Genomic DNA, 26,037 nt, shown 5'->3' with positions numbered 1-26,037 from the left:
ACCTGCGAAAACGACGATTGCGCCCATTACGCCGCACATGTTACATATCGCCGCGAACGTCGGAATGAGAGCAATAGTTCTAGGGCCATCAATCACTGATAACACTAAACTGATGAGCTGTAAAAGCTTTTAAAGCGTCGCCTATGGCCAATTTTGGGTATGGTAGTTTTTTGCGCAATTTTTAAGCTTGACATGTTTGGTGTCTATTTACCCAACGTGACCCCGTCTTTTATATTTTACCAAAAAAGGGGGTAATATTAGTTGTTTTATAGCACCTAAAGAAAGCTCTGTATGTCCACAAAAAATGGTATAAAATTAATTTCAGTACAGCGTTGCATGACGGAATAAATGTCAGTCAAAGTACTGCAGCGCTGAACACTGAAAAATGGCCTGGCCAGGTAGGGGATCTAAACACCTGGTCTTCAAGTGGTTAAACACAACAAATACTTTGTATGTGAGTTCAAAACTGCACTAAGCTATATGGCTTAGGTTTTGTTTTTGTTATAAACACCTTCACTGCAACCTGCCAATGTAATGTACGTAGGAGTCTGGGGTTTGCGGCACAAAAGAGAACTTAATGTTATTAAAGCAAGATGCAGCATGGCAACAGTCCTGGTCATCCATGACTTTATCGGGGATCTTTGCCTTTGTCAAACTGCTGCTGTGCTTTATCTTGTACAGTATGTATTCTGATAAGTTATTTATAGCCCTAACCTGACTTGCTTCTCACATGAATTACCACAGTCCAAACTCCAGCAAAACCTTTTCACAGCCCTGATGAGGGGACATACGCAACCTCCAAAACGCGTTGGCATTTTTGATATAGAAGATATTTGCTTGAATAGGACACTTTAATCTTGTGCTTTTGATATGTACCTCTAGATACTTTCAGAAGAATTTCACTAGTTGCTCTGGGCAACAAAATCAGTTAGGGTCCATTCACACCAAAATCGGAAGGTAATCGTAAGTCAACGGAGACTTGTGATTGTACCTTCCGAATTCCTTATGATTCGTTGCATTGCAATCTGTTTTTCAATGGATGATAAAGAAAGGCCACCAAAAAAATCAATGGGTGCCAATGGGGACAGTTTGCACCGCTGCAGTGCGTTAAGTTGCACTGAAACAAAAGTATCTTGGGGCGGGCGAATGCGCAGTTCAGATCTTCAGCCGGGAGAAGAGGAGAGACACAGGGTAAGTAAATGCAGCAGCATGCACCTGCACAGACTCCGTGAGACAGGAAGTGTCAGTTAAGACAGAGAAGTCAGCGCTGGATTGGAGAACGGCACCAGCGATGGAGGGACAACTGAAAACTACTGCAAAGAAGAAGATGATCGGATCAAGAGGCATCATTTAAGATAAGTCCTCACACTAACATTGGGGGGGGGGGGGTTTTTGCCCTTTTGGCCTCGTTCACACCATAGGGAGGGCTACGCCCTCCAGCCGCAATGCGATCGTCCGCACGGGGTCGCAGGGCACATTGTGCCTGCAGTGTGTTCGGGTGCGGTGCGATCAAAATGCTGAAAGCACTATTTTTGATCGCACCGCAGCCGAATGCAAAAAACTGAGCCGGCCGCAATGCGAGGCAATGCGTTCCGGCCAGAATCGATCCAGAACGCACTGCCTATGGTGTGAACGAACTCTTGTACTTAGGGACACCTCCCTGAAAGTGCTTCTTTCAGGTTGGGATCCCTGGAATGGCACCTTAACCATGCCCTGCAGCCTGCAATGCGATCGCATGGGACATTGTGCCTGCAGAGTGGTCTGGTGTGATCAAAATAGTGCTTGCAGCTAAGTTGCAATTTACAAAAGGACCTCTAGGTGTCACCAGAACATCATTTTTGAGGAATGTCCTAGTTGCTCTGTAACTGCATTAGAAAATGAAATGTACTCATGCACACCTATTAGAAACGAGTAAATTGACTTGACTGGTGTGGGTTTTAGCTCAAATTGAGGTGACATCTGATATTAAATATTCACAGCTTGCATGTAATAGGTTTGAGGTATTCCATTTAGTCTGCTACCAGTCTCTCCTGTGCCTTATTTATTATTGGAATGTATATAGCGCCAACAATTTACACAGCGCTTTATATAATGCACATTCACATTAGTCTCTGCTCCCAAGGAGCTTACAATATAAAGTTGGCCTTACACCTATAGATTTTCTATAGATTTTTTTCTATCAGCCTATGGTCAGATGGAAAAAGTGCAACAGATTTCCTCCATCTACCCTAAACTGTGTGGATGGAGGAATCTCCCACTGGGCCAAGCTACAGTATCTTGCTAGTCGGCCCAGTTGGCTCTAACAATACCTGAACAATGCCTGCATCCAATCCGATTGCTCCGGTATTTTGACAGCCTGCGGGGCTGACTAACAAGATACTGAAGCTTGGCCCAGTGGGAGATTCCTCCATTCACACAGTGTAGAGTAGATGGTGGAATCTGTTGCACTTTTCCATCTGACCACAGAAAATCTGCAGATCATCTATAGGAGTATGGCCATCTTAAGGCTCCTATCTCACACACATACAGGACCTTCTTGCAAGTTTTAGGAATGTGGAAGGAAACTGGGGGTACCCAGAAGAAACCCACACAAGCACAGGGAGAACATGCAAACTCCTTGCAGATAGTGTCCTGACTAATATTTAAAGGAGAACTATCTAGGATCGAGAAGTGAGCGAATGCTGGTATGTGTTCGCTCACTTCCCGATCTACTGAGCAGACATGTGACAGTTTCTTTGTCACAGGTCGGCTAGAACTATGAGGATGAGTGAAAAGCACTCACCTCATAGTTCTCCTTTAAACTGGGGACAGCCAGTGCTGCAAGGCGGAAGTGCTAACCACTAAGCCACTGTGCCTTACTGCCCTTTTCTCAGCCAAAAACCTGTATATAAAGCATTGCAGGAGTACATATTCATCCATTTCTGGGCACACAAAGAACAAAACACATCCCAGCACTTCTGCACTATATAAAGCCTCCACCACTAGTCACAATGCTTCTCATCCTTACTCCTCACCACCATGTGTTTTACTAAGTAGATGTCACATTTTCATTACTGATGGGCACTTGCTAACAGTTATTGCCAGCTCTCACTAATTCATATTGTCACTTCTCATTTCTTTTGGTGGCTCAGAGTGGTAGCACGACTGTGGCAACATACAAAGACAGACAATTTTAGTTACATAAGGGGTCAGAGTAGGGAACCAAATATGAATTGGAAAGAACAGGATTAGGATGTGGGGAGGGGTAGTTCTCTGCTTGTTTTCTGTGTGGACTAACAATCCCGAGCATTGAAGATCAACAGACATTTTTTTTTTCCGTTAAAATCAACTACCTAACATAATACTGTACACACTTTTGTTAAAAAAAAATCTTCTGGAGGACAACAAAAACTGATTGTGTTGCAGCTTAGTAAATTGTTCTACTCTACTAATTAGGCCGATGTGGCAAAAAATATTTTTTTGCAGTGCCATTCTTGGAAAAAGAGAAAATTTTTCACTAAAATCCAATAACTAGATTCAGACGTAGATGTTCCTGACTGGATTCAGATTGGTGATATAGTTGATCTGATACATTAAGCAGAGAGAGGATGCTTCATCTGAGGAGCCTGTGAGCACCTGAGTGATGTCACTTTTTCAACTGCCTACGCCTTTAAAAAAAATGGTGGCCCGTTGATACCCATGCCCTTGTGGTAATGCGCAGAATTGGCAATACTCCCATTCTTTTTTTATGACATCCAATGTACTAGAACACTGCACCTACGTTAAAGCCCTACCAAGCGTTGTGGTGCGCTGCATAGAAACATATGGTGCATGTCTGATTTTCAGTACCTTGGCAGCCCACCGAAATGAATTGCCTGCCTTATCGCAGCGTACATAAATGTGAAACGTGCGTTAAAGCCCCACAACAATCTACATGGAACCTTAACCAATTATATCACCTACATTTTGCTTTTCAAAAATGTTTTGTGAATTTGGTGTTACTATTATTGGTGAAAAGAACTCAAGTTTTAAAGCGGACCTTTACCATATCTTTAAAATAACAGCAAAGGGACCTTTAGAAATGTTTAGTAATGACAATCTGCAAACAGATACTTCTAGATAATTGCGGGCCTTGTATTCTTTGCATACCTTATTTCTCTTTTCTTCTCCAGCCTTCTGGCAGTGGCCATGTTTACTAAGGGCAGATTACTAGATCTCCTTTAACTTCCTGTTTTTCTGGCACATGTGACTAGGCATGTGACTAGGACATGTGACCACACACATCATCTCAGGAGAGGAAAATACCTTTCCCTGACATCTCGTGAGATTAGAGATGAGATTTTCCAGCAATGTTCTGCTGATAACAAGGCAATCCCAGAGTGCATTGCGTTGGCAAACTGAAGTAATTTGCCCTTTTAAAGCAGGAAGTGAATGCTCTGCAAGTGTAAGTATTTCATAATCACAGCATTTTACACCTGACATGTCTATGTTATTATTAATCATCATACATAGAGGGATGCATCGGAAGAATTGGATTTTTTAGTATGAAGGTCCGCTTTAAGAATGTCTATTAAAAGCTTATTGAACTTTTATTTTAAATCAGCTACATACATTCCAGGTGCATGAAAGCTAAAGGTGTGCAGAGTATTAAAGTTTGTTATTAACCTGAGTAGGAAAGCCTGTTCCTAGCTCGCATTCTGTAGAGCACAGCTTTTTATAATCTGGTAAATTACTTTGTTCTTTTAGGTGTCACGAGGACAACGAGTGGACGACTACGCAAACTCAGCAGCGATGTGACCAGTCCAAGTAAGTACTGGCTTAGTAAGAATTAGATAGAAAGATGCCTTCTGTTTTTAGAAGGATCTCCTGAGCGTCATCTTGGTTAAGTGGAGGGCTTTTGGTTCCTTTTGGTCCACCTCATCATAACCTAATATAATAATCTAGTTATACTTTCACATTGCTTCCCAAGCCCTACTCCACAGAAACCATTGTATCCCGACACTGTACTGGTGATGACCAACATCCTGGAGCAGCGGAATTCAGCTTGGAATAAAAAACTGTACAATATTAAGCTGTATCAGAATAAAGTAATGATTCCTACGGTTCTGCCCACCATCCTAAAATGAGCACTAAACCTCTTATTTTTGAGATTTGGGAAGCTTTAGCTTGCCGCCTTGAGAAATGAGTCCTTAGTGGAAATGATGATATTATGCTTGTTTCCACTATATGATTTTTTTACTTTGACCTCAATAAAAGTTATTTTTTGGTTTTTTTTGGCTTTCTCCCTATTCAATTAGTTTAGTATCACCAATGGCCGTGCACTCCGCTACTGAGGCATGAGCAGGGCCGTCCCTATAATAGGGTTGCCTCAGGTGGCATTTCTTGCCGAGCCGGGCTGGGAGATATGTAAGGGCCATATATCTATACGGTGTATATAAATCAATTGCAGAATTGCTTCAAACAGAAATCTGTCTCAGAAACAATCTTGTCTGTGACACAATACTTATATTACACAGCATTAGCACCAGTCCTGAGCAGGCTGCAATGTAAAGGTCTCCTGACAGTAGTGTTATTGGTTGGTATAATATTTATTGAATAACATGCTGGGTGAGGGAGGGGGGGGTGAAACCAATGAATGCTTCCAGCCTGCTGAGCGGATAGTAAAGAAAAAGCAGTAGACTGATAAGGTCCTCTCTGATCTCACCTCCTGCAAGCGTGTCCACAGTGTTAGACTAACAATGTGCAATACAGTAGAGCCTGATTGACCTCTGCTTAGCCAAACATGCTAATTTAAAAAGTTTGCTGTGCATGGAAATATAGTGAGCAAACCTAATTATATATATATTTAAAGAAAACCTATATATATATATATAGCTAGATTAAAAGATTTTTGCAGTATATTTGCATTTAAAGCTCAAATCTAAGCAAATACTGTTTAAATGCAAGAGCCATGTGTATTCTTCTTTGAATCCTGGGGTCCATTGTGTATTTCCTTCAGACCAATACAGTAATCCGCCATGAAATAGCTCCTACACTTTGCCTCTAGTTAGCAGTTTGCTGTAATAAAGACTGGTCACTGCTGCTCCCTCTTCACGTGTAGATTGACTGGTCTTCAATCTGCAAATCCCCCCAACTGTAAATCTTTCAGACAGTCTATTGTGGATGGAGCTGCTAGATCCCACCCACTCCTCTGCTATCTATTCAAGGCTTTGTGCAACACCATGATGATATCACAACTACTTTCATAACATCTAGATTTACAAAGGTTTATTTCCTTTGTGGCTATTTATGAATATATATGAATTAAAGTTATTGTTCCTGGAGTTCAGCTTTAAAGGAGAACTATGAGATGAGTGCTTTTCACTCACCTCATAGTTCTAGCGGACCTGTGACAATGAGACTGTCACAGGTCGGCTCAGTAGATCGGGAGGTGAGCGAACACATACCGGGTTCGCTCACCTCTCGATCCTGTCACGGCTCTCTGCCGTGACAGGGGGAGAGCTGGATTCCCCTCTCCCCGCTCCGATCTGCCAGGGCTGACTGGCGGAACGGATGGGGACGGGGCGGGTACAGCTGGCTCTGCCTCTAGATAGCTGTAGCTCGCGGTATACTGAGCTTAGGGTGACGGGAGGACGCTAGTTTGTGTCCTCCCGTTACCCTAAGGAGAACTATGGGGAAAAACACTGACCCCATTGTTCTCCTTTAAGGAACTGGCCTATAAAAATGACCACAAACTCTTCATTTGTAACACAGTGCATACTGCAACGCTATAATATCATTTGCTTTACTAACTAATGCATGGAATGTGTGATGTAGACATATCTGGCCATAGAACAGATATGTGTCCTATATTTGCACCTGTATTAGAGGCCAGAAATGGGATACGTAGACATGCAAATCAATCCTGCAGAATCTGAAGAAGTAAGTCATTTGAGGACAGGACATTAGGGAGTACGTTTTCCTCTTTCTATTGTAGGAAAAAATATATATATATTTTTAGCAAATGTGGACAATTGCTTATCAAGGACCCGATCCCTATTATGGTTTTTTTTTATATCCCCATTAAACAAAATTGTTACCCTCTTGAATCCTCAGACCTTTTCCTTCCTAAATAGTAAAAAATGAGAAAAAAATTAATTTCCCTGCAATTTGTTTCCAACTCAATGTTTACGTAATTTGCACCACCCCATATATCGACCCCAAAATATAATCAACAAACTCAGATGATTAAAATGATATAATGTTAATGTGATTTTTATGCAGCGTTGCAGGATGGTAAAGCTCAAAGTGAACGTATGCGTTTTAATTTAGGGGAGCTTTATTCCCTTTAAGGTTATATTGCGACACACAGGGGGGGAAAAAACGGTTTGCATAAATTGTAAGCATAACATTAGGATAAGGTTAAGTTGGTTTGATGGGGACACAAATTAGCACCACAATGACTTATTCACAGGTTGCAATCTTTACAAATGGCATTGCATTTTCTAACATGAGCATCTGATGCTTGCTCAGTGAATGCAAATGTCATCCGGGTTATCTGACGTCAATGTTGCAACCTGGGGACTAATCTGGGGAGGGAATATTTGTATGTGTTTTTTTGATATACATATAGATATGTATATACTGCATATTTATTTTATTTTATAAATGTTTTCCCCCATGGTGGGTCATGGTCTGGTCAATGGAGACCTAATCCAGATCCCCCATGAAGCTGTGCAGCAGCAGATCACGTCTAATAGTGATCTATTGCTGGCTGCAATTAGCCAGCAATAGATTACTATAACAGTGATCTGTTGCTGCAGGGAGGCGCTGGACAGAGTTGTAAAAGCTCTGTCCAGGCCTCCGTACAGAAAGGAAACCCTGTGACATCACTTGTGAAGTCACTACACTCCCGATGTAAACAGAGTAACATTCACTACTACAGCATACTGCTATAGAGCAGATTGCAGAACCATCGCAAGCCCAGGAGCTCATCCTTTCCACTCCTGGGCTTAGGGCTAGATCTTAGTGTGGACCCACCAGGAACTGCACTGACGAGCCGTCATTTTAAAACAGCTTTGGAGCATATAGCTGCTATCCCAATGCTATTTAAAAATGGTGGCTGGGACTCCAACGGCTGAAGTGTATGCTAAGTCACTCCCTGTCAATGAGCAGCAGTGTTGTCAGCCATGCAGGCTCCTTCAGTTGGCTGTCGGAATATCTATGTTTATGTGACCTGGTAGACAACTCCACTGCCAAAAAAGAGCACACATGGCAGGTTGACAAAGCTGTTGCTAAATGAGAGACATGGGTTTAAGGTTGTCAGCCTGCAACAGGAAGTTGTAAGAAACTCTGCACCAGATTTCCCAAAACAAAATTTGCTTAAGGAAACTGTATGAAGTGAAACATGATGCCAAACACACTTAAAAATAGGTTTAGGGTTTACATGAACCTTTTCAAATGACTATTTTTTTGATCAGACACCTGCAAGCTAGGCCAGAGTGTCCCAACCTTTTTTTAGTCACGGTATCCTTTAATGGCCAGTTCACACCACAAACTCCACGTTCCAGTGCGTTCGGCCTCTGGAACGCACTGGAACGCAAGCTGGCTGGCTCCCTACGTTTAGGGGTGGGAGGGGGTGTTGCGGTCTATTGAAGTCAATGGCTCCGTAGCCACGTCCCCCGCCCGCAGTGTGATTGCCCGCACCCGGAACGCAGGCACATTAAGTGCTTGCATTCCAGTCCAGTGCGTTCTGCAAAAACAGTGCTTGCAGTATTTTTGCAGAACACACTGGAACAGAATGTGCCTGCGTTCCCGGTAGGGGTGATCACGGTGGAGGCGTGGCTGTGGTGGCATGGTGTTCCCTCCTCACATAAGAGTCCCCCCTTTCACATCAAAGTCCCCGCTTCACATCAGGAGCCCCCTTTAATTCTGAGCCCTACCATCACATCAGGACCCGCAGGTTCAGCATCATGGGTGGGAGGTGGAGCAGGCCTGGACCACTGGATGCATGGATTCCACCGACCCTGGATTAGGGTCACAACACCGAAATTCAAGTCACCTCTGAGCAAGCCAGAAGGCCCCCCAGGGTGCTGCAGCACCGTTGTTGAGGAAGGCTGAGCTAGACTGAGCCAGCAGGGAAGCACAGGGGCGTATCTGCCGCGAGGCAAACAAGGCGTTTGCCTGGAGCGGCAGATTCGCAGAGAGCGGCACCCCGAGTGATACTCACGCGGATGGGATGACGCGGACCGTCAGCCTGGGGAGTGTACGGCGTGACGGCGCGTGCAGATGGCGGGCGGCGTTGATTCACGGTGAGTTCGTAAGCCCGGGGGGATGCTGTCGGTGAAGCGGCGCAGGGTCTGTCCGGGTGGGGGCTTGCCTAGGGCAGCACAAAAGTTAAATACACCGCTGGGGAAGCACCAAAGCTTTTATGGGTGTCTGGGATTCCGCTTAGTCTCTCCGTGTCTGTCTCACCTGGGATTCCTGTCAAAAGAATTCAAGTTCAAGTGAGAATTTTCAAATTAACACCTTGTTGATTGAAAAATCAAGTTTTGTAATATGGAGGGGTGTCATCTGAACCACACACTGTCATCAGACCAAACTCCGACCAGTGTATGGCCAGCTTAAGGAAATCTTTCCAATAGAAACAGACACTGCAGCAAAAATAGTTTTCTCACAGACAGAGCCTATGAGATTTTTATAGCTGCCTGCACCCCGCCTGTACCGGTGACACCCGCTCCACTTATTTTATATTCCGGTATCCCCCGGACAGGAAGTGAGAGGAAATCTCAGAAAGTGGACACCGACATCAATAAAGACCCAACAGAAGTTTAAACTCTTCCCCACTCCAAAATGTAATGAAAATGTTTTGGATGGAGTCGAGCTTTAATCCTCTTTCATATTTAATGCTGGTAGTTCTGTTCTGGTTTTTGGATAGCTATTATAAATGTCTGGCTTTAACAAGGAAAATCTGAGCTAGTGACTTATTTCAAGGCAAAGGTAGACTTCCAAGAGCAAAAGAAGTCCCCCAACTAAATATGGATTTCAGTGATTTAATATAACTCTCTGCAGGTGTAACAACAAAAAATGGATTCTTAGTGTCTGCATTTGTCTGGTGAGGTCAGAGCATGTTATGCTACTTCAACCAAGATGAACCCTTCCTGCCTTCATGTCCTGCAGCGTGTTCTAACATTGGAGTTAGTGTTCGATGGGTTAAATAGCAAGCACCCAATGTAATCCCTGCATTCTGGCCAAGGAGTTAGCAATGGAATAGTATAATTGCTAACAGGTACAGCAGGATCCCTCACTGTAACAATGTATTACACATTGGCAGACTGTGCAATGATTTGGGCTGGATAACCAGCTTTTCAGAGAGGGGAGGGTTGCATAGAATCCTGTACAAAAACATAGGAGAATATGGACTCTGCTATTTTATATAAGTATTGGATTAACACTAATGGGCATTGTAATGCTCGAACTAGCTGATGTATGTAATTGGGGCACTGTTCTTTAATTGGCACACATGACTTTAAAATCATCCTTCAGACAACTGGCCGGCTATAACTTTGCTGAGCTGGCGACAGGGATAAAAAGGTGGAGAATGGAGAGAGTGAAAGAAAAGAAGGAACGGGGAGGAGTGAGCAGGGGAAGATTAAGGACGGAGGATGGAGAGTGTGGAGAGAAAGGGCTCGGAGAGAAGAGGAAGCATTGCCATGAGAGAACAAAGGTTGAAATTAAAGTAAACGGTAACATTAGGCAACAGATTAAAGCAAATGATGATGATGATAATAAAACAACAATAAATTGCAAAGATCATCCAGAGTAGGAGAAATATCTGGGTAAAGTCTCATGCATGTGGAAGTATGATTTTATATACACTGAGTGGCCACATTATTATGACCACCCCATCAGTACTTTGTTGGGCCACGAGATAACTCCACGAGATGACTTCGTTGGGCCGCCTCGTGACTCCACGAGATGTTGAAAGGAGATGCGAGGAATCTGACACTGCACTGTTGCCCTTCTGTTGTCTTGTACCAGTCTTGCCACTCTCCGTTCTGCCCTAACATTGACTAGTCGCCGACGGCCACAATTCGCACGTTCAGACCAAAATTTTCGGCTGACAGTCCAGTCTTTAAACACTTTAACAATGAGCCCCTCTTGAACATTTAACGAATTCTGCTGTTTTGCTGATACTCGCTCCATGGCTCCGAGCGCCAACAATCATCCCACGTTCACAGGCTGTTAAATCACGTTGTTTCCCCATATCTTCAGAAAAAAATCACTTCTACTGTCGTGGTAAACAACCTGCTTCCCTATTTATAATGGTCTGGCCCTCTAGCAACTTCAGTGCAAAATTAAAAAAATCTGGCCACTCAGTGTAGAATCTTGAGAGCTGCAAGATGCTCCGTTAACTGGTGCCTGTACAATGCACGCGTGTAGCATATGTGCTAAAGTTTACATGCATAAAGTGTGTAAAGAAAATTGGCCCTATTAGTTACTAGGATCCTAGGTAGCTCTTGCTGCACCCTTGTTGCTAGGACACAGTCATGCGGTCCTTGCTGAGCGGCCTAGCATCTTTCCTTCCTAGTACACATGCGGTCCTTGCTTGAGCAGCCTGGCATCTTTCCTTGCTAGGACAAATGTGGTCCTTGCTGAGCGGCCAAGCATCTTTCCTTGCTAGGACACAGCTTGCTCTTGGTAAGCCATCTAGAGTCCTTTGTTGCTAGGACACAGGCGTCCTTCGTTGCTAGGACACAGGCAGTTCTTGCTAATCAGCCTAGGCCAAAGAGGACTGCAGGTGCTGGACCCAGGAAGAAGCTGGGTAAAATTCCGGATCATGGAGATGGTACGTAGAACCTTAAAGTGATATTAAGGCCAAGAGGTTTTTAAGCTATTTCAAATGCTGACGAAATCACTTACAATGGATGCTGCTCCTTAATGTTTAAAAGTTTTCGTTTTCTGCAGAATCAATTGGTCCTGATATCCTGTTTTAGAGTTGTTCCTTTCCCTCGCAGAGTCCTATGGAGCCACCCTTGTGTGTGCTGCTAAGCTGTGTGTGTTCACAAACACACATACCGTAAAACAGAATGTCACCAGCACACCAAACAATGTGGTCAAGTGTTCATCCTTTACTGAGGCATATTGTCACATTGAAGCCACATTTCTGGGGTCCCCTGGCACAGTGTGATGAAGGGGACCCTGCACGGCCCATCACCGTTGCTTCAATGTGACAATATGCATCAATAAAGGACAAACACTTGACCACATTGTTTGGTGTGCTGGGGACATTCTGTTTTACGTTTGATGCCTGCGGTGCCATCCGGCGTCACTACAGCACCCACCTTCAGGGGTTCTTCGGTAAAGAGTGCAGCAGGACATCCTAAGATCCACAAACACAGCAAGACAAAACACTTCCCAGCTCCCGACTCCTGGTTCCTTCTTCCCCCTTCCTCCCTCCGTCTTTCTCCAAGCTAGTAGATGGAGAGTTACTGCAGACTGCTCCCTCCCTTCTGATCTTGTACTCAACAGTAAGTTCAGGGAAGCCGAGCTGAGAGAGTTGAAGCTGTTCTGATACATAAGACTGTAAGTGCTTGAGCAGAAATTTAAAGATATACTTTAATGGATGATGTATATTCGTTTGATCTAGATTCATTATAGAAAAACAGTTTAAGAGTTTAACACTGGGGGAATTTTAAAAAAGGGAACCGGAGTTTAAGTTGAAATACCTGAATGGTTTCTATAAGCAGCAAATACACTTCTTTTCAATTCTAGTTTTTATGCAGTTTTCCCAAGGAGAGATCGGGGAGCTTATTATATAGAAAGAGAAAACTATTTCAAGTTCTGACACAAGAAGGTATTCCAGGCATGTTGGGCAATGGGATAACAGCTGGGAGCTGGCACACATCCAGTGACAGGTACACGGGCTGTTGGCTACCGAGAGATTCAGGGCAGATAGATGGAGGAGGGGACTGGAGAACAAACCTTACCAGAAAGGGTTGTTGAAAAGGGGATACATTCTATGACATTAATATTAAACTGAGAAAAACAAGAAGGGATGAGGTGATGAAAGAGAGTTAAGTCTGGATCTGACCCTGGCGTGGAATGCTCGGAGGTCAGCTGAGGTGTGCCAGGCAGAAGGAAACTGGCTCAATGTTATAAATTGTTAACCCATTAGATTACAGTCATAGTTGCCATACATAGCAATATTGTAAGCCAAAAAATTAGATCTAAGCAACATATGTGACACAGTGTGAATTACAGTGATGTTTTTTACATAAACTAGCCTTTGAAAAATCACATTGGGTTACATAACAGGTTGCCACAATATTTATACTTAAAGTGACTCTGTCAATTTGCACATTTAGTGAGGATTGACAGGTTCTCTTGAAAAAACAACCCTTCCATCCACTTACCCACCATCCATCTAAAACACACCTTCACCATACTCCCCCCGTCGCTACGTCCGTCCTTTTGAACCGGGAGGTCAGCCATGTTTAAGCTCTGGGTTAATGGTGTCGGAGCTTACAATGGGTTAATGACTTCTTCTCCTTCTTCACATGACAATGTTCTGATTGGCCAACCATATTATCCTCACCTTCACAGAACTGATTTGACGCTCCTTTGGCCACAAAGTAGTGTCGGTTAGTGTTGGAGCTTCCAAGGAGTGATGAGAGCGTTCTGATTGGCTGCTAAGGCCCTAGCACTGCATCCCAAGTGGAGGTCATATGCTGCTCCATACCTGGAAGTACTGGGTATTTATCAGTGGGCCAGGCAAAGGAACAGGGCAGCAAAGGAGAATGCCAAAGGTAAGGGGGGGTTGTTCCTTGAAGAGAACCTGCCACTTTGCCCTGAATGGCCTGTAGGAAATGTAGTCCTCAGAGCTCTTCTCTTGTTGATTTCTCACCCAGATTTCAAATCAGTTTCCTATTTTGTTTAGTTTTACTATTTATACAAAATATTGATTTTACAAATAAACATTTAATGCAGAGCTGCTTGCCTTCAAGCTCCCTCTCCAATCTTAACTATAAAAAAAAAGCCCATCTGAATATAGCTGGGAGAGAGGAGGAATCAGTCTTTATAATTATAAAAATACGGCTGTCCGGGAACTTCCTAGATTTGAGCGGGCGTATTTAAACGTCCCGCCAGCCACTCCCACTCGTGCATGCCTATTATGCAACACATGAGCGGTAAAAGCTTTTAAAGCGTCGCCTATGGTCAATTTTGGGTATGGTCGTTTTTTGCGATTTCGCGGGTGCGCACAATTTTAAAGCTTGACATGTTTAGTGTCTATTTAGCTGACATGACTTTTATATTTTACCCAAAAATTGGGTAATAATAAATGTTTTATAACATAATGTAAAAAAAAATAATTTCTAACATTTTCAGTAATTTTTACTTAATATAGAAAAAAATAAAACCCGCTGTGGTGATTAAATACCACCAAAAGAAAGCTCTATCTGTCCCCAAAAATGGTATAAAATTCATTTCAGTACAGCGTTGCATGACGGAATAAATGTCAGTCAAAGTACCGCAGCGCTAAGTACTGAAAAATGTCCTGGACAGGAAGGGGGTGTAAATACCTGGTCAGCAAGTGGTTAAGGACCTATTAATAAATACACAGCTGCACTCCTCAGTCTCTTTTATATCTTACTGGACTTCAGCATTCATTTTCTATTAAATACTTGTGTGTAGCACTTCTTTGTCTTGTACACTATGTACTAGACTAGTAGTAGAGAGTTTAGAACTGATGATATATTCCAGCTGCAATTATAGCCCTGTCGTTGTCGTGGGACTCTGCAAACCATGAAGCATGTATACTTGCGCCAGCTACAGGCTAATTTGAGATACAGCGATTCATAAGTCAAGATATGCTTCCATTCATTTTTTTAGAGTAGATTCGCCAGCATACAAAGTGTGGTTGAGCAAGAACACGAGTTTCCTTCTAATTACAATATGGTGGTGTAATCACAGACTAAAAAAACGTACAAGACGCATTCTTCTCTAACGTGCCCCTTGGCATTCTTTTTTAACAGCGCCATGTTGCAGCCTGCTGGTTGATAATCTCCCTACTAACTCTGCATGGGATGAAAGTGAGAGCTGTGTTACTATTTCTGTTCTTTATATCTTCTTCATTACCATGGTAACAACAGAATTAATTATCAGTATAAGAACTAATGGTTTCCTTCACACAAACTCTTACCGTGAAGCTTTAAAGTTGAACTCAGGGCAGATATAAAACACACAAATGATTGCAGCTTTGAATTCATTTATAAATCATAACTGTATTTGTTAATGCAAGTAGCTGCATTTGACCTAGTGTCAGCATCTTGCAATCCTTGTACAGCAGAGCTTAGACTGTAAGGCTAGGTTCAGACGTGTGTTCCGGGACAGCGCAATCGTGTACTAGTGCAAACAGCGGTTGCCGCCCGGCCCCATTGATTCCAATGAGGTTACATCCACGCGGCAATCGCTTAAAAAAGGTACAAGTGCCTTTTTTTGCGACACATGACGCGCTGATTTTTTTTAGCCATGAACGTGTTCAATTGCAGTAGTGCAATGAAAAAAATGATGGCACTGTCAGCGCGATCGGCTGCGTTGGGCAACTCAGTGACTGCGTGCTTTTGTGCACGAATGCCGTGCGGCCAGGAGTCGCCCAGGTGTGGGAGAAGCAGCAAAAGAAGGCAGTAAACTGTGCTGCAGCATTTGTGTATGTCTTATGTCAATGGCAGTGTGCACTGACTCCCAGGACTGCAGGTTTTCTAGTGGAAGTGATTTGGGTGGCTGTAAAGCAGTGTGATCACTTCCACATGCTGCGGATAAATAGTTGCACTGATATAGTGTAACATAAAAAAATGCAAATGCCACCATTTTATTTCACACAATCTCTGCTTTCAGAAAATATAGATTTTGGGGGTTTTAAGTCATCTTCAGGCCTAAAATGTGTGTTTTAACATGTGTGCAAAAACAAAAAGATAGGGTTAAAATAAAGTGTAGGCTAATGAGGGTAAAAAATGCTATTACCCATTGGTATCAGATGATGTTCAGATGTTTTACTTTCCTGGTGAACAGAACACAATAACATCCAGTATCTGTTTGGTTGTTATGGTCAACAACATATTCTTCCTTTGCATCATTATTTTCTTGTGACCATGAAGCAGCCCCTTGCTATAAAGCTATCCCGCAAAGTCAAGTAAAGAGTTAAAATTTGATTTCATATGTGCAGTCTAGTTCTGCGCTGGAAGACTTCCAGTTTACACCATTCTCTGATGTGTTTTGAAGGCTCGAGTTTTGCAGCTGTAGTATGTGAAATATCAGGATGTGTTGCCAATTGAATATTGATCTACTGCCGGAGTTATGCTTGAGCCTTACATAGAGCCTTTCCTACCACGTGGCAAGGCCAGAATTATGTCATAGGTAGCACACCGCCGTCTGGGGTCAACTCAACACAAGATTCTCAACTCTTCTCCTGGCCCCCAGCTGCTTCCTGTTCTGATGGCATCAGGGAAAATAGGGTTGTGATATAGAATCTTCATCTTTAGACTCATTAAGGTATCAGTCCACCTGAAACTTCATCCTGGATTTAAAGTGGAAGTCCAGCTAAAAGGTTTTCCTTTTTTATTTTTGGATAGAGTTGGGGAAGGGTTAGAACCTGTTAGGTTTTTACTAGGGATGCACCGAAATTCCGGCCGCCGAAACATATCGGGCGAAAATGGCACTTTTGGCAAAATGCAGAAAGTGCATCCATAGTTTCTCTCCTCCAAGTTGTTCCCTCTGACACAGCGCAGCGCCCAGCAGGGAAAAGAGAAACTGTCAGGAGTCGAGCAGGGTGGGGAGGAGAGCGCTGTGAACATGTCACAGGAGGCTGAGCTCTCCTCCCGTACTGCCCTGCTCAGTCTCCTGTAACAGATCAGGAGAGCGGTGTGGGGGCAGAGACAGCTATCAGCTGTCACTGGAGACTGAGGCGGTGGTGAGGGGGAGGAGTCAGCTGTCAAATGAGACTGAGCTCTTTTCCCCGCACCGCTGGCTCAGTTGTGACAGCGAGTCAGGATGGAGAACGGTATACAAACATTCACCCATCTGTGGTTGCTGAATGTTTGTAAATAATTGGACATAGTATGAGTTACTATGTACCAGTTATGAATGAATGGGAAGTGATCTACATCACTTCCTGTTCATTCATGATTGTGTACATAGTAACTCATACTATATCCGCAATTTATGAATGAACAGGAACACTCAGTACAGTACAGAGCCATGGTTCTCAACTGGTGGGTTATTACCCAAAAGTGGGTCGCGACCCCGTTCAGTGGGTGGCCACATGCTTTCTACTTTTCTAGGTGAGAGGCTCCTCAGCCTCCCCCTAGAGTGCAACACTGTCAGTTCTCATGGCAAGCAGCTATTTAAAATATGCTGCCCAGCGTTGAGTGTCAGCTTGAGGTGGGGTGGGGTGGTCTGTGGCTCCATACATGCATTACGTACAGCTCCCTCGCATGTCCTGTAGAAGTGCCTGGACCAGAATTACGTCACATTCTGGCTCCGGGCACCTGTACAGGGCACACAAGGGAGTTGTACAAGCAATCCAGAAATGGATGGAGCTCCGTCACAGCACAGCAGCCCACACTGGACCCCGGACTGAGGATCCACTCCAGTTCTCGTAAGGTAGGCAGACTGGGAGCATCTTAAAAAAAAGAAAATAAAAACAATGTAGTAATTTTTTGGAGTGTATATGAGAATGTCTGTGTGAGATTGTGTGTCAGTGTTTTTGAGGGCTCGTTCACACTAATACATTGTGCAGTGCAGTGAACAGTCCTGTGTGAGTAACACACTGTACCACGCAATTGCACCTACTACGAGTTCTGGTGTGGGAGATGCATTGTGTTGCCAATGCATCTCCCACGCAACTCCCGCCCACAGTTCAATCGCCCACACCGGAATGCGCGGTACACCAATGCTGTGCGTTCCATTGCAGTGCGACTTGGGTCCCGACTTAATGACCAAGGACAAATATAGGTCCTGAGGTTACACAGGGTGAGAACCACTGGTATAGAGGATTCCTGTTCATTCAATGCTGAGGCTGCAGAAAAAGAGATTGAGGACTCGTTGCAGAACTCCAGGTTTCTAGGTCCTAAGGCCTAGGATAAGATAGGTGTTATACTTGCATCCTCACAGGGCAAAAGCTAAGGAGGGAAGACCATGTGCCAGGACGTGCCTCAGATATTTAATAACACTACCAGCATGCACCAGCAGGCCCTACATGCTACTAATTGTCCAGGTATTAAACATCATCAACACAGAATAATATCTCTAGCAAAGCCTGCTGGAGAAAACACACAGCAAGTGGCTACGATGATACACCCTCTGCTTGGAGAACACTAACAAACACACAACTAAGTTCTCTACAGGATTACAAATGCAAAAAGATAATTTGGAAAAATACTACATCCCTACCCCTCCTTACCATTTGTAAATCTCCCTAATTACTAATGAGCATACCTGGGAACTTTTAGAGATTTTAATTCTTGAGAGTGTGGGTGGGGTGGTGGGTGGAGATATGGCTGATGTGTCCAAAATTGTGTTAACAAGTGGGAGGGGCTTAAATGATAGATCCAGAGTCCACAAAATGGTGTATGCATACATGATTCCACTGACAGTGCACCTGGCTCACACATATCCACCATTCCACTGACACTAACAGTGCCTGTAGGTGGGAGCAAGGTGCACACACCATTCCAGTGACACTGACACCTACAGACATAGTTAATGTCATTGAAATGGCAGATACATGCCAGCCTGTAGATGGCAGCCAGTGTCACTGGAATGGTGGGTAGGTGAGAGTGTCCCTGGAAAGGTCTGTGCACCTGGCTCTCACCTATCCGCCATTCCAGAGACACAGACAGTGCACTTGGCTGCCACCTACAGGCACTGTAAAGTGCCACAGGAATGGTGGATAGATGAGAGCTAGGTGCACACACCATTTTAATGACACTGACAGTCCAGGTCCTGTCAGTGGGAAATCCTGGTAGTGGTGGCGGTGACAGCAGCAGCATTTGACCATGCTGACGGTGCCTCTTCCCCCTCCTCCTCCTGCCCAGTCCTCCTCCTACTCCCATTGGTAAATTCAGAGTGCATATCTCAGAGAAATAATGTTACACACACTGTGCTTTGTGTTTATTTACATCTCTGGAATTACATTCCAGAGATGTAATAGTCCTGATAATGTCCCAGCAACCAGATCAAAATTTCGGTATTGCCGGGTCATTTCCGGAAAATCCCTACCTCTGCTAATGAGATCACCTAAAAATAAAAGGCCTAAAGGGAAAGCCTGTCATTTAGTTAGAGTTTACAATTTCTACAAAGTAACCCACATAAATAGAACGTATCAAACAAGCACATACCTGTAAAGAAGAAACAGAATAGTTACTTCTTCTGACACCCACAACCTTCAGTTCCACTCTGTTCCTCTGAAATGGTCCCCCCAAAGACCACTGGCAAACCAGTACTTTTTGAAGTATTGATCTCCTGGGTCCCCTGCAGCTCTTACTGGTTCCTCTTGCTGACCTCGACGTCACATCAGCATACAGTATTGATGTGAAGGTCAGTAGGAGCAACCAATGAGAGCTGCGGGAGACCCCAGAAATGGGTTCCTGTTGGAAAGGTAAGTGTAAAGTGCTGGACATTAATTTTCAACCAGGGCAGCAAATTCACTATTATAGTCTTTTGGCTTTGATTAGGCTGCTCATCACAAAAATAGCCCCCTCCCCTCGCTGAAAGGGGGGTCACCCGAAGTGAGACATCCAGATGCAGTTAGGTCAAATGAGAGTGCCAAAACAGGTGATAGGAGTCCAAATATATTTAATGAAATATCAGATGGCAACCAGAATACAAATACAGCCAACGTGTTTTAGGGGCCAACAGCATCCCCCTTCATCGGGGCTACAAAAAAAAGCAACAAACTTTATATATAGATCTATATAGATATAGATCTATATCTATATAGATCTATATCTATATATATTTCTATGGTCAGGTGAAAACATGCACATCTGGATTAAAAGATAAACCTATGAAATGAACCACAGAAATGGCATCCTTGAGGGGCCAGCAATGACTGTAATGTAACTAGATGTGGGGGACAATTTTTTTGGCAACTGAGTAGAGTTCCGCAGTGCAAGCGGCAGGAGAGGTAGGTATTCTATTTCTTCTCTACAGGTATACGCTTGCTTGATACTTGCTACTTTTATAACAGTGTTGCGTTATTACAATTATCTTTTACATAGGTGTACACTTGGATGTAGATCCTGTAATATAGCAGGTAACTTTATGACCAAACAAGTCAATTTTTAAAGAAACCAAAAGATGACAGCTATTACTTCTTGTTTCATCCATTCTCATATTCACAAAATCTCTTGGGCTTTGTACTGCATAATGGAATCTGTTTAAAGCTTGAAAAAGTTAAGAATGATGAGTCAAGGCAGCCAGCTAAACTGTGATAGATGAAAAGCTTTTTAAGAAGGAGGATGTCACCAGGCATCTGACAAGCACATGCTTATAACATCTGAGGCAACTGAGGATGAGGACAATGACGACAGCTATGTTCACGCATTAGGACAGCCAGAGAAGCACAGTGCCCTGTATGTGCAAGAAAGAAGAGATTGTTAACCTAAAGATCAACAGCAGAGCTCAGAGAACTTCAGTTAAAGGCAAAGTATATGCATAGGAGATGACAGCACTTTAAATGAGAAACAGCTCAAGAATGAGAAATCGATGAGTCTTATGGAATAGTTAATAATTCAAGCTGAAAGAAAAGAGAAGAGAGGAAATGAATAGCTCAAAGATAAAATAGGAAGGAGGAGGGAAGGAAATAGAGAAGTACCTAAAAAGAGGGCAGTGACAGCCTGACGGAAAAAGAGTGAGAGACCAGACTTGGAAAGAGAAAATTGTGAAGATACAGACAAAGGAAAGCTGGATAGAAGACCGTTGAAGAGGGAGGAGATAAGGCAACGCTTAAGTGAGATCAGAGTGGAGAGTACATTAGAGGGTGAATGAGAAAAGGAGAAGGAGGGAGGCGAAAGGGAGAAAAAGTGAGACAAGGAACTACAAGAAAAGAAAAAAAAAAAAGGACCAAGGAAGGAGGAGGACAGAGTAGGTTACCACCTCCCAAACAGGGGCAGAGAGGCTGGGCTGCAGATAAACTGATGCTGGGGGAGTGATGGACAAGGAGCGCATTTCAGGTAAGGAATATTATTCCTAATTTCATTGTGTTCCTTTTTTCCCTCAAACCCAAATTTCTCTTTTAAGGCAGAACCTGGTGATATGAAAGAAGGTTAAGCAGGGACACAATTAGTTCATCGCTGCTGGACATTATAACCTTTTTGTCAATGGTTACTATCATGCTCTTTAAGTTCAAGTATTTGTCAAAGTCGAAACTATATGCGTTCTTTCATTCACATCATTACATTATTAGATTGTGCGCTGTTCAAGTTAGAGAATTTGGAACCGAATGGATGGAGTAACAAATAAGATGCATCTAGCATGCAGGTGGATTGCTGTCATATCGCTTGCCTTTAGCCCGTTTGTGGTGAGACATGTTAGAGCGGAGAAGACCTTGAGAGGGACTGAGCGGTATCTTGTTGGAGTCAATAAAGTTGTTTTTATTGGAGTTATGGCATCAGAGTGCAGCTCTTTGGGATTTACAGACTGTCTTTGTGTCCTCTACACACATCTACAGAAATCCCCCATCATCTGTTAATTCATTGTATCGAGCTGGCGGTAAGGTAGCCCTCCCCTCTCAGAGTTCAGTCCTCTACAGTTTCTTCCTCTTCTTGTGGCACCTCCTAACTTCCTCGTGGCTCTTGGTAACCAGGATATAAAGCAGGGGGATTTTAGATTCTAGATAAAGTTGTTATTTTTTGAGTGACCAGCCTTTTAGAAAAACACATTTTCTTGCTCTGCCAACTACGACTTGGCATTACGCTCGAACATGCTCCAGAATATAGGCGTGATGAGTAGGACTGCACACTTCCAGACCCACAATGCTGCTTCTGTTTGACTGCTGACCAGTGTAACCTACTCCAGATTATACCAACAAGGATTTTCTTTTCTCTAGCCAAACGTGCTTCTCTTTTACTTACTGATGTCGGTTAAGGGCGTTCAAGCTGGAACTCTTTTAAGAAGTATAACACTGTCACAAGTAACTTTCCAGTGGTTAAAGGGTTTTTTTTGGAGGGTAGGTCCAGATTTTGCTGCCACGTGAGCAGATAAAACTGGAAACCTTCACGCTGTAGCAGAGCAGACCTTGTCACAGTCTACATCATCTCTGTGTTATCGTCTGGGCATTTTTTGATGGTTTTCCTCTCTGGACATTAGAGGGATATACTGTAGAAAACTACAGATAAAAAGGAAGACATTATCAAAAAACATTTTAGGAAAATTATATGAATGCCCTGATTTTAGAAGGTGGTGTAGCAACAGTTCACACATAAAATGAGATTTGAGAACTGTGCTGAAAACTCAGTTGTTTCTTCTGTGTAGAGGAATTGGTTAATTTACTGCTGCTGTTTGTTCAAGAGTTTAAAATATCCATGACAACAAGAAAGATTAGAATATCAGAAATCAGCATGTGCAGATCAGGCAATGACCGAGAGGATGTGGTCACCAAGGAATTGCTGTCAGCACATTACTCATAGGCAAAGGGAGGGGGCTCACCACTTACAGTCTCGGCAATGTCACAAATACAAATCATGGGATTTTCAGAAGTTAACAGTGGAGGGATTTCCCTTATTAAGTGCAGAAGAAAGGCTTTGTAGCCCTGCTACTTAAACATGTGCATTCACTTGTGAGAATCAAGCCAGCTACTAGCTACTAAAACCTTGTAGGTTTCCCAGTATGCGAACACCATAGACAGCTAGCTTATTGGTTCACCAATTGCTTACATGCAATTAGTACTAATGAAAACCGACTGTCTACTCTGGTGAAACCTGCCTAGTTGTAATATTTGTTCTTACATTGGCTAAGAGTGTTTGCCAGAGCTATTATTAGAAAGAGAAAGCACCCATGTGTTGTTTAGAATCCAGATATTGTTTATTCATTAATCAAGTAATCATTGATGTGGCATTGTGTTGTTTTAGCATACAAAGTTTGTAGCCGAAAAGGATTATGGCTGAACTGAAGGTTTAGGGCTGAATATTAGAGGTTGATGTTTAGAGATTAGGTTGAGATGAATATTTAGGAGGTCAAACAATAGATTTAAAGGTTACATTCAGATTTAGGGTTGGTTTTAGCAGTCAGGCTTAGGTTATGTATTAGGCAGGGCTGGACAAATCCCAGGTGCCAGGTAGCCAATGCTACTTAAAAATTACAGCTGGTGCCTAACTTTTGAGGATTTCTCTAGTTGTTGTCAATGTAGCTGATTCCTAAAAAAAAAAATCCTATTGGCTCCTGGATTTAACAGACTGCTTCCTAAATTTCATATTGGTTTGACCTTCTCTGGTTTAAGGTTTAGGTTGAAAGTAAGCGAGTTAAGTCTTGAAGTTAAGGGTTAGTTTAAGAGCTACATTGTTAGATTATGGTGATATTAAAGGTTGGATTATTGGGCTGGGGGGGAGCATTAGATTAATGGATTAGGGTTAAAGTTTCATTTGATGTTAAAGGAGAACTATGAGGTGAGTGCTTTTCACTCACCTCATAGTTCTAGCGGACCTGTGACAATGAGACTGTCACAGGTCGACTCAGTAGATCGGGAAGTGAGTGAACATATACCGGCGTTCGCTCACTTCTCGATCCTGTCACGGCTCTCTGCCGTGACAGGGGAGGGGCTGGATTCCCTCTTCCCGCTCCGATCCTCCAGCGCTGACTGGCGGAACGGACGGCGGTGGGGGTGGGTACAGCTGGCTCTGCCTCTAGATAGGCAGAGCCAGCTGTCACTCACGCAGCTGGGTGGATCCAGACAGCATTGCCGGGATCCGTTCCGGCTGCGGCGTCTCAGTATACCACGAGCTGTAGCTAGCGGTATACTGAGCTTAGGGTGACGGGAGAACGCTAGTTTGTGTCCTCCCGTTACCCTAAGGAGAACTATGGGGAAAAGCCCTAACCCCATAGTTCTCTTTTAAGGGTTAGGAATAGGGGCCAGTAGCAGGTTACCTATTACTGGTACGTAACTTAGTATTCAGTTTTTGGATGTTGTGATGTTTGGGGAATATAGCACAAATGGTGAGCGCTTAAAGTGACATTAAAGTCAAAAAAATGGTCCCCTCCCCCCAATGTTAATGTCAGCACTTACCTTAAATGATGTCTCTTATTCCGATCTTCCTCTTCTTTCCTGATGTTTTCATCTGTCCCTCCAGCGGTGCGGCGGCTCTACTATACAGCGTTGACTCCTCTCTGCTTGCTGGCACTTCTGATCCCACGGTGTCTGCATGCGGGTGCACGTGTCCATAGACTTACCTTGCATCTCTGCTTGTCTCCCGGCCGAGAATCCAAACTGCGCATGCGCCCGCCCCAAGATGCTTTGCGGCCACCCAAGCAGTTTCGGATTCTCGGGCGGGAGCGCGGCGAAAACAGGGTAAGTTTAAACCGATGTTAAAGCGGGTTTTTTTTTTTTTTTTACTTTTTGCCTATATCTACTGCTTGCTAGCAGTAGATATAGGCAAAGAAAACCGGAGGGTTTAGAACCCCTTTAAGGACCAGTCTTGAAGCCGTTTTAACAAAAAAAGGAGAGTCTTTTATTTCTCTTAGCAACACAACATGCAATCTGCTTGTATTTCAGGAAGTAGATAATATCTCACCAACTCAAGATTGTCACATATACTCCATGTGACTCTTCCACACATCCCTTGTGTGTCACAGGTTAACTAAGCCCCCTTGGTCACCTGACCTCAGGACTGGAGATTTCATCCCACCCTGAACTCTTAGAAATCTCCATAGATCCAGATCCCAGCTACAATCCGGAAACACCAGAAGAAACTGAAAGGCCAGCTTCTTCCCTCCAAAACTAATTATTTTCTGGAGCCTCTCAGCCCCTCTGATTGAGAGTCCTGGGTGTCTGTGTCGCCAGCTTACTCCATGGCATTGCCACGCACTGCCACAATATTCTACATTTTCTTTTTTCAGTTATGATAAACTTTTGCCAGAGTATCACATGACATACAGTGCATGCGTCAGAACTCGTAAAGGTGAAAAGTTACTCCTGTAACATTTTTAGATGCAAAGACTGTATGTGATGAAAAACTTTGACCTGATACTCCCACGCCAAGGATTACTGTACCAATTTCAAGAAGCTGCAAACAAGGGAACTCTTAGAGAAGCTTTGGTAATGCAAATACATTTGGCTATTTATAATTATTGCAAAAATAAGATACACGGGCAAAAAAGAGAACCTTTAGAAATTAGACAATTTTATGTTGAATACAATACCATGTATTCTTACCCAAAAAAGGAAGTACAAAGTGAGATTTTGCAATTGCACAGAATTCTATACTAACTCATGTGCATTTCTGGCTTGTAGACAAAGCAGTCGGATCAAACCAGGCACAGGCAGTCCTAGTCTGAGACTACAAACCTAATTTAGCTAGATACAGTAATATACAAAGCATAGTACTTTCCGTCATTAAATAAAGTGCCTACTCTGTTGGACATAACTAATGGATGATTCATTTCCTACCAGTGAGTGTGCCCTGGTTTATAATAGGCAGAGACAGCCCAGCAACATGCAGGATATGATTGATGGAAATCTGAAGCAGGGGAAAATAGGGCTACTATCTCCAAATAATAATCAGGTATTTGTTTTAAATTCATTGAATTTGCTAGAAAGAAAATTATGTAATGTGGTCTTTTTTGACAGTTGTCGTTAATCAGCCCTGTAGTTTTCTTACATACTGTAGTTCTCACAAGGCATAAGCTGTACTTTAGATACAACGGAAACTACAGTTGCTCCTCAAATAAGATATGGCAGTGATATGATGAGGAGGACCGATTAGGCTTAATGAGTCATAGTACAGTGTAAAAGAAACAGGCCATAGGTCAACTAGTTGATATGGAAGTGAAAGCAGGTTCTAGTCACTCCGGTCTGTTAGTGACCTA

General features: G+C 43.3%; 1 protein-coding gene across 1 annotated transcript in view; it reads left to right on the top strand.

Annotated features, from left to right (window-relative positions):
- SEPT9 (septin 9) overlaps positions 1–26,037 on the top strand; it is a 234,837-nt gene that overhangs the window by 28,849 nt on the left and 179,951 nt on the right. The window contains exon 2 of the mRNA XM_018555696.1: positions 4,726–4,785. Within this exon, the coding sequence (XP_018411198.1) occupies positions 4,726–4,785 (60 nt within the window). The remainder of the gene's footprint in view (positions 1–4,725; positions 4,786–26,037) is intronic.

This window comes from Nanorana parkeri, unplaced genomic scaffold, assembly GCF_000935625.1.
Source record: "Nanorana parkeri isolate BGI_ZX_2015 unplaced genomic scaffold, ASM93562v1 scaffold209, whole genome shotgun sequence".
NCBI lineage: Eukaryota > Metazoa > Chordata > Amphibia > Anura > Dicroglossidae > Nanorana > Nanorana parkeri.
Note: the sequence above shows the minus strand (reverse complement) of the source record. Positions and strands in the feature narration are given on the sequence as shown.